The 10,207-nt window shown below is 42.4% G+C and overlaps 1 protein-coding gene across 1 annotated transcript; it reads right to left on the bottom strand.

The window, feature by feature from the left end:
* Window positions 1–6,633: 6,633 nt before the first annotated feature.
* On the bottom strand, window positions 6,634–7,572 carry LOC124505731 (olfactory receptor 51I2). Its single transcript, XM_047071750.1, has one exon. The coding sequence runs from the start codon at window positions 7,570–7,572 to the stop codon at window positions 6,634–6,636; it is 939 nt and encodes a 312-aa protein (XP_046927706.1).
* Window positions 7,573–10,207: the final 2,635 nt, after the last annotated feature.

Genomic DNA, 10,207 nt, shown 5'->3' with positions numbered 1-10,207 from the left:
TGAGCGAAAAAGAAAGGAAGGAGAAAGATTAACCCACGGCCCTTAAAGTCATGCTTACAATTACAGTGGGAATCTTTCCTCTTCTTTTAAAACTATTTTTATATCCTAATGCTTTGGTATCTATAACTGAATATCAGAAACCATATGGCTGACTTCAGTATTTCATAGGTTCTCCAACCACAGAATTGAAAAGTCACAGAATAAGGGGCAGAGTGAGTGCTAGGTGTAACACAAAGTATTTCTGTCATCATTTTGTTCAGTGATGCCTTATTTATTCCTTTAGCAAACACGCATGGAATGACTAACCTGTGCTGAGCACTGGGGAGGGGGCAGTGATAAGCACTGCTTCCTGACAACAAAGAGCATGTGACACTGGGAATGTTTCCTTGTGTGTGTCTCACCAGTTGAATATAAATGTGCTGGGCTAAGCTCTGAATAAGTAAGGGATCACTGCACAAAAAAAAGTGAGAAATCCCATTCATTGTTCTAGAACTGTTCACCTGCCAATCCTTAGTTGGACAAGGACCACTGGGGTGTACACACACACACACACACACACGCACACACACGCACACACACACAGTAAATATAACCTATGCATACTGACTGTGAATTAAAGAAAAATATACTGAGGAGGCAGAAAATTAAAAGTTCTTAATTCATTAATATAGGAAAAAATCCTTTACATTTATTCATGTATATATATATATGTTTTACTGCTGCCTAAAAAATATTGATCAAGTTACTAATTAACAGTATGTTAAAAGAAAACTTTTCTTTTGGACATAAATTGCATGTGTTCAAACTGGTAAGGTTAGTATTTAATCTGATATCTAAATAAATGATACATTTATAAACCTGTTTATAATATTTCGTGTGGTTTGAAGGCTAACACAGTTAAGAAAGTGTATTGAAAATAAACCAGGATTGATTTAAAACTCATGTACAATTAATTGTCCAATTTATACCTAAGATGTGTCTTTTAACTTTCTTTCTCCCTAATAACTGTAAACTTGTTTTTCTACATTATTTGTAAAAACGTTCTTGCACATATTTGGATGCTAAATGTTGGATGGTAATAGAATGTAATCATTAATCTCCATCCTTGCTGAATAAATGAAATGAGAGCTATTTCCATTCCAGTGTTTGTAACCCAGGCGTATAAAGTTTTGGATATATGTTTCGCAGGAATTTCTTTGAGTTTCAGATTTATTTTACTTGCTTCTACATTTCATGTAAGATTTGTTTATGAAATTGCTGACTCCAGAATTTTGTGTTAAAATCCACCGTAGATTTAGTTTATACAATGTCATGTCAAATGTCCAATACAGAAAAGCCACTTAACACTCTGTCTCTTCTAAGCTGTTTAATATTCACAGAGGATTTTGTCTCAGTCAGGGACAATGTGCTTGACCACCAAGACTAGTATTTAAAGTTGACTCGGAGCCACTGTTGCTTACAGACTGTCTTCTGTGGTAAGAATACAGACAGCCATTCAGGAAGCTTCTTACTCCCAGGTTGTAATATGGGATATTTGCCCTAAAAAATAGCCTTGTGGTTCCCAGGCTTCATGCTGCTCTGCACAGTTCTCATAAACATTAACTACAGTCTCACGTTCTCTGTCACACTGCAGCCGTTCCCAACGTGGCCTAGCTATGCAAGGGGGTATTTAAAAGGAATAGTTAGTAAACACATCTTGCGAGACTTTTTCATAACCCTACCATCTCCCTTCAGGCAGTTTTCTCTCGCAGACCCTAATGACTACATTTCATAATCACGGAGCCCTTAAAACGAATATGGTGCCTCCCATGTTGTTAAGTCACAATAAATACTTTTGGAGGGATAAAGGAATGAGCTGTGTTTCTTTTAAGCAAACCAGAAGTAAAGATTGTAAGGAAAATAGTGTGTCACCAGAATTATATCCACTCCACTAAAAAAAGTGCTTTTTTTAGACTCAGGATTGAATAAAGGATAGTGACTAATATCTGTGCTAGGAAAAATGGAGATTGAGAAAAAAATTTTTTTATTAACACGATTACTGGCCGTAAATGTTGTAAGATCAAGACTGTCCAATAACCAGCTCTGTCTGTTGCATTTCTATTAATTGAGATCTGTTTATAATCTAAATTTTTCATAAAGCTTGCCACACATCCATGCTTTGGATGAGTGATGCATGACTCCAGAAATGTATCATAAGTTTTGGCTGGGGGCTGTACTTTCTTTGTGAAGAATGTTGGGGGCTTATGCAAAGTTCAACGAAATAGCCAATGTTTAGGTGGTGTCAGCTGACTCCTGAGTGACACATGTACAAAACAGACTAAATCAAATAATCATTTAACAGATAAAGTATCTCCTCTATTTATTTTCTTACATATATTTGATAAAGAAGTTTTCCACGGGTAATAGCAGAAAAGAAAAAAGAATAAAAACACTTCATATGAGAAATATGAATACAAACCACATACACCTACACCTAATCTGACAAATCCATTGAACAAGCTGTTGGCCTCTGACTTTGGCTTGAAAGATCCTCTAGAGGTTCCCAAGTATTATTTGAAACTGACCCCCATATTCTGAGGACAGGAAGAACCCGGAGAAAGATGCAGGCCGCCCCAGATCTGTAGGTGGCAGATTTAACAAGGAAACTTACATACTAGGTTTGTCCTGGATGACCCAAGGCCAGTACATCTTCACACCTGCTGCCAGAATCTTAAAAGCTTACATAGAGGGGGTCGCCTGGGTGGCTCAGTCAGTTAAGCGTCTGACTTCAGCTCAGGTCATGATTTCGCAGTTCATGGGTTCAAACCCTGTGTTGGGCTCTGTGCTGACAGCTCAGAGCCTGGAACCTGCTTTGGATTTTGTGGATTCTGTGTCTCCCTCTCTCTCTGCCCCTCCTCCACTTGTGCTCTCTCTGTGTCTGTCTCTCTTTCTCTCAAAACTAAATAAACATTAAGAAAAAATATTTAAGTTTCTATGGAGGTTTTACCTGGGCTCAGTCGTGTATATTTTATAGAAGGTTTCAGCAAGACATGACTATCTCAAGGTCATGTCCTTGGGGCTGCGTTAGGGAGAGGGAAGACAAACTCTATGCACATTCCAAGGACAGCATCAGGGGTGAGGAGCCCCCACTGCTGGGGTCCAGCTCTTGGGTCAACCAGCAGTCACGACTTCTCCATGACCTTCCCAACAGACATTCGTGTTCAGGTGCTGCTTGATAAGAGGTCCTCCTCTTCCCCTTCATGGGGTAATTGCTCAGCAGGGACCCAATTACTTGTTTGAAGTTGGGAAGATAGTAATTCACAAAGTGACTGCTGACTTCATGACCTGTTCGTTGTTTCTATGAAACTTGAGCCCTCTTCAGGGCACACACCCCACTGAGCTGTCTGGAGGGCATTCCTGTGCTCAGTGCACAGCCACCAACACGTGGATCCCCTCTTTCCTGAACATGAAACAGAGTGGTGCAGGGTCCTGAGTCCACCTGCATCAGCACAGTGGGAAAATATGTGCAGCTGACAAAAGAGGGTCGGATATTCTCTTGACGAGGCAATGCCCTTGCTGGGGAGAACCGTAACCCAGAAGAAAGATCGTCTGTACCCCTGATTCTGGGGAAGAGCGCTTCTCATCCTACTGAATCACAACAGCAGCAGCAAAGCTGTCCCATCCTAGCAGAACTGATCAAGTGTGGAGATGGCTTCCTGGAGGTTGGGTGAACCTCAGTGGGACTGAGAAAGTGGGGCTGATGGTCAGCCATGCCCAGGGGCCTGGTCATAGCCTTCTGCTACCCTGCTCTCATTTCTGAAGGTTCTCCCACTTCCTGGGCTCACACAGAAATTAATTGCATGGAAGGCCACACAACGTGGAGGTGTGTTTTCTCAATTCTGCATCACATTCTAGTTGTATTGAGTTTACTGTGAGTCTTACTATGAGGCACGGGGGTCAGGAATCCTACCCTACTGTAAGTCTTGTTCTAGTTCCATCTCTTTATTGACCCGCCCAATGCAGGCCCTGGAGGATGAACTATGCACCCCTGACAGGCAATGCAAAAGCATGACCTTTATTACTCAGACATTTTCCTCCACAAACCTCAGTATTGTTCCCCTGCAAACTTAGCTGAGCCAAGTTCAGTATGTAGTTTTCTTAGGTAACCTAATTTTCTTTTTTCTTTTTCTTTTTTTTTAACTCACATTTGTTTTCTTTTTTCATGTTTATTCATTTTTGAGAACGATAGAGACAGAGTGTGAATGGGGGAGGAGCAGAAAGAGAGGGAGACACAGAATCGAAGCAGGCTCCAGGCTTCAAGCTGCCAGCACAGAGCCCGAGGCGGGGCTCGAATCCATGGACTGCGAGGTCACGACACCTGAGCCGAAGTCAGACGCTTAACCTACTGAGCCATCCAGGCGCCCCGTGACCTAATTTTCTAAGGCAGAACTAAGGGGCATATAATAAAAGAAGTGTAAAATATTCTTTTCTCTTTTTAGTTGGCCAAATCCAGGTATTTTCCCATGTCAATAGGGAAAAAGGTTGAGTTTAAAGAAAAGCTTGTTAAATAAAGAAAGACAAGAGAAAGTTTCCATTTTAGCAAAAAGCAGGGCTTAATCTCCACCTTCTGGGGACAGAAGACACAATAGTGGCCCTAAGTTCTTCCGAAGTACTTCATAAGAGGAGGAGAAACATAGGAATGTTTCTTCCTTATCCCCTGTAAACAAGCCACATTGGTAACTGAAAATGAAGAAAGAAGGGAGGAAATAAAGTGGAGAGGAGCCAGCGGCACGTATAGGAGGCTCCTATTCCAGTGCTCCTTGTCCTTTCTTCTTTCTACCCTTGGCTGTCAATGTTAGGCCTGTAGTGAAAAGGTCGTCTTCTTCTTCTCCCTGGGGTTGGAATCAGAGAACGTTTTCCTCATTTTCATATATAGAAGGGTCCCCAACCCTTGCCTTTGCACCTATATAATAATTTAATCTGACTCTCAAGGCATAATAAATTACTACTCTTATTATTAACTGATGCAATGCTTCTTGTATGAATCAAAAAGGTCATTATTGGGGTGCCTGGGTGGCTCAGCTAAGCATCTGACTTTTGTTCTCAGCTCAGGTCTTGATCTCAGGGTCGTGAGTTCAAGCCCTCCATGGGGTGTGGAGCCTACTTAAGAAAAATGTATATATATATATTACTTAAACTGACTGAAGACCATAGTCTGACTCATTATTTCCCATTCGAACTCATGCTGAGTGATGTTACAAGGGCACTGACATTATGATTCTCTTATTTCACTTATGGAACCGGAATCCCAAATGCTTATATCATTTCCATTCAGAAATAGTTCCCTCCCTCTGGCACCTGATACTTCACTTTCATATTCCCTTAGGGAGGGAGAGGAGGGTGGGTGATGGGTATTGAGAAGGGCGCCTGTTGGGATGAGCACTGGGTGTTGTATGGAAACCAATTTGACAATAAATTTCATATTAAAAAAAAGAAAACTCTAGATAACTTTATGCTCAGCTGTGCTGAGGTATCTGGCCCAGTTTCCCTTGTGTGTAGGTCGATCTCAATAGGGCATCTCCTTTAACTTAGTCTAGATGTAAGCCCAAACCTCATCTGAGAGTACTCTAATTCTGCCAAGGAATTTCTTATTGTATCCTACCTCCCTGGTATCAAGGAAAGAGAATGCAGGAAAGCCGATCTAATGGAATGTGCAAAATAATTATTTTTAATTAAAATTATTTTATTTAATTATTTTAATTAAAATTCTAGAAAGACATGATTTTTGACATCTGTTACCACATCATTATGTAGAAGAAAATTAAAATCCCAAGAAAGGAAGACAAAGAAAAATCATTTTATTAGTACAATGTCAAAAAGAAAAAAAGGTCTATGGTTCAGATATTGAACCTCCCTGTGAGAGGATGGTTTAGTGAGCAGATGAAGGAAGCAGAGAAGAATCTGGAGTTTCTTCTAGATGTCAGCCTCTTTCAGTTTTCTGGGGTCATACATCGTATAGCAAGTTCTGACAATACATCAAATTTCACTTTGTGCTTTGAGTGTTTTGAAGCACTCATGAATGTTCAAGGTGACAGTGATGGTGAAGGGAAGGATAACTGTGGTAATGTTAATAGTGAGGCCAACTCAACAAAGGGTGGTCCTTGTTGGGATTAGACACACAGAGTGGAGATAGACAAGAACAGTCTCATCTGAATCACCTATCATCTATATTATTCTGAAAAACTGACTTAATTCTCTACACCTCATGAGATTGTGATGAAGGTTAAATGCATTAAATCACATCAATTTCTTATAGAACCAGACACTTTTAGTGATGACACTCAATTTATTAGTTATTATAATATTGGTAATAGCTCTGTTATAAAAAATGATTCCTAGCTTACATCAATCTTCCTCAGGAAAATGTTATCTAATCACCAACATTCACCTCTCTATGAATGCCACTGAGGTTTGCTGATTGTACTACCATTTCTTTTGTGTTATCTCCACTTTCTGATCTTTTACTTTTCCCACACCACACACATCTATTTTATTATTTGTGATTGAAGATGATGACGGTGATGATGACAATAACACCACAGATGAAGACTTATGGCTACAGTCAACATCAGATATTAAAGGCAAGCATGAAAGTCATGTTTTCATGCGCCGAAACATACGGACAATGGCTCGGCGGATCTCCTTTGTCTTGGCGCTGTAAATGAGAGGGTTGAGCACAGGAGGTACAAAGAGGTAAACATTGGACATGAGGACGTGTACATAGCATGGGGCATGCTTCCCAAAGCGGTGCACTGTGGAGACCCCAATCATCGGTACGTAAAACACAAGTACAGCCAAGATATGTGACATGCATGTGTTGAGAACTTTCAGGCGTTCCTCTCGGGAAGCGATGGCCATGACCGAGTGCAGAATGAGCACATAGGAGAGGAAGATAAGAAACACGTCCATGCCAAAGGTGGATACAAGAACAAAGAGTCCATAGATGCTGTTGATAGTGATATCAGCACAGGCCAGCTTCATCATGTCTGGGTGAAGGCAGTAGGAGTGGGAAAGAACATTGGATCTGCAGATAGGCAGCCTCTTGAAGAGGAAGAGAAGGGGAAAGAGGGTGATGAAGCTCCGAGCAGCCACAGCTATGCCTATTCCGGCAATGACTTCATTGGTGAGCACGGCGGCATAGTGCAAGGGATCACAAATGGCCACATAGCGGTCAAAGCTCATGGCCAGCAGAATGCCCGACTCCATCATGGAGAAGGAATGAATGAGAAACATCTGAATCAGGCAGGCATCGAAGGCAATGTTGCGGGCATTGAGGCAGAAGGTTCTGAGCACGGTGGGCAGTGTGGCCATGGACATGGCCACGTCACTGAAGGACAGCATGGACAGGAAGTAGTACATGGGCTCATGGAGGCTGGGCTCCACTCGCACGGCCTGCAGGATCACAGTGTTGCCTCCGAGGGCCACGGCATACATGACACAGAGGGGCCCTGCTAGCCAGGCGTGAGAGCTCTCCAGACCAGGGATGCCGGTCAGGAGGAAGGAAGCAGGATGAGTGACATTGAACAGTCCCATGGTGGGGGGGAGGCCAGGGCACTTTTCAGGATTGGAACTTGGGGACTTCTGAGAGTTGCCCCTACTAGAGGGCAAGAAGCCAGGGAGTAAGACACACAGGGGGTGAAGTCTACACAGTTGGAAACTGATGCCTTCCTGAAATCACTGGTTAGAGGTAAATGTAGGCAAACTTTCTTTCTTCATTTTATGGTCAGCAGGCCCCAGGAAGGGCTAATTTTCCTCTATTTTATGAAGAAAATTAAGACATTGAGAATGCTTCAAAAACATTACTTAGGTACAAAGAAAATTTTCTATATTTCAATTAGTTTTAAGAGCATCATTGAATGCAAATATGTGAAGTATAATCCATAGGTTGTCATTGTAAAGACAACCAGGAATTAGAGTTACAATAACTCTTGGAAGTATTAAACATTTCCCTGAAAATGGTTAACCAGAGGTGTCTTCGACTAATCACAGCATTTCTGAGAGCTAGTTTGAATGATGATGTGCTATGTGAGAGAGGGGAAGGGTCCATGGGCTATGGAGAAAATTGACCACCTCTGGACACCAGCCTTTTATTGGCAGAAGTGCTCCAAAAGAACAAAACAAAAAGAACAAGAAAACGTTGTGGAAATGCACAAAGGTGTTCCTCGTTTTGGAAACATTATTACTTCTCTCTTAAATATTCTATAGTTATGCTACCATTCAGCTTGTGGAAGGGCATTGCACCAAACACCAGGCTTTCACCCCCTTACATAGTCATATATACTTTCAAAATATCCTTTATCTCAGAGACATGTACCTTCACAACAGCCTCACCAGGATCCCATTCCTGCTCTTAGAAAGAGCACCTTGCACTTGCACTGCTGTCTCTCACACACTTTCTTTTTTAATTTTTTAAATGAGTACTTATTTTTGAGGGAAAGAGAGAGAGAGAGAACTATCTGGGGATGGAAAGAGAGAGAGAGGGAGACACAGAATCTGAAGGAGTCAGCACAGAGGCCAACGCGGGACTTGAACTCATGAACCAGGAGATCATGACCTGAGCTGAAGTCAGACACTTAACTGACTGAGCCACCCAGGAGCCCCTCACACACTTACTTTTATTGCACAGATATGTTCAACTCTTATTCTTGACATTCACACTCTTGAACATGCATGTGCCCTGTGGTGCTCATACACTCAGTCCACACTGACATATATGCAGATTTTGTATGCACACAACACACAATGTACATGCAGAGTTCGACCATCAACGGCATGTCACTTACATGTGTGTAGACTCCTGTGCCCACATTATTAACCCCTCACAACATAGACGCGCCCTCATGTACTCTATTACTCAGCTATTCTACCATGACATGTGTTCCTGACTCCAATCCCAGAGGCTAACCCACCGCCATTTCTCTGTGAGAGTGATTACATTTTGTAACCTCCAGCATTCTGATGTTCTGGGAATTCATTCACCTCCAGCCCCTCATGATGGATGAAGACAGAGAGGGCTGGAAGACTTTTCATCTGGCAAAACAGTATCAGGCTAAGGCACTCTCCTATAGGAGAAAACTCCGTAAATATTTTGTTTCCCCTTCTTCTCTCAAACCTAACAAAGCATGGTCACAGCATAATCTCAGAATCCTTGCTGATCAGGATGGAAGAAAAAGGACTTGAGAGCCCCAGGTATACATAGGCCATAGAAATTCTTGGATGACCCTTAATTCAGCATTATTACAAGGGGAACATTACAGAGTTTATGGGAAAATTTATAATTTGGATCGTCTTATGCTTCCCAGGAAGTATGCGGCCATTCTCTGTGTTACTGATTACATCCCTTCTGGTCCTAGAATCAGTCTGTGCATACCTGCCTCTCTCCAGACATGTGATGCTTGGGATCCAGGACTGAACAACCCCATTCATCTCTATTTTCCCCCACCTGACTGCAATTATCCTTCTTCATAAAAAACTCATGGAAGGAAAAAAAAACAGAAGAGAGGTGAGCAAAGGTGAAAGGAACAGAAAGAGAAGGGAGAAGAAAAAGAAGAAAACAGGCTTCAGTGAGCAGGATTCTGTGCAGAACAGGGCAAAAGCCATCGTGCGTGTAGGGATCTGAGTTGTAGCATTTGTGGGAAAAAGGCTGCCGGACACCCCAGGAGCACATCCTTTATCGTTCCCAGTAGTGGCTCACCTTGTGGGGGGGGGGGCGGTCTGGGTGCATGTGAAGAAAAGAAATCAGTGAGAGAAAACCAATCCTTGCTGAGCACATTACGTGCCAGATACCCTGCCAGGAACTTATATCTATGCCACCAGTGAATCTATGACAGAGGTGGACGCTCCCCCAAGTGAGCCTGCCTCTTAGAGCATGGAAGCAGGTGACAACGCCTCATCTGAGTAAGGATCTGTAAGACTCTCTAATGTCTAGTTCAGTCTTTGAGACCCATTGAGGTGTTGGAGAAGATGCTGAGAAGGAAAACAGCACACATTTCTGCATGGAGATTTCAGACACTATCGAACAAAGAGAAGGGCTAAAAGCAGATTCACGTGGCCAACAAGATGCAGAAGTTCTTGTCTCCAGTGCGGGATTCCAGTTCCCTTGTCCTGGCTCTGAACTTTCCTTTCTCTGAAGCCACAGAGGGGCCAGAGTGGTTTAGGGGAACAGGCC

Source organism: Lynx rufus, unplaced genomic scaffold (assembly GCF_022079265.1).
Source record: "Lynx rufus isolate CCGP_SWC_20201006 ecotype Redwood Valley unplaced genomic scaffold, mLynRuf1.p SCAF_9, whole genome shotgun sequence".
Lineage (NCBI taxonomy): Eukaryota > Metazoa > Chordata > Mammalia > Carnivora > Felidae > Lynx > Lynx rufus.
This window is presented reverse-complemented; position numbering and strand designations above follow the sequence as displayed.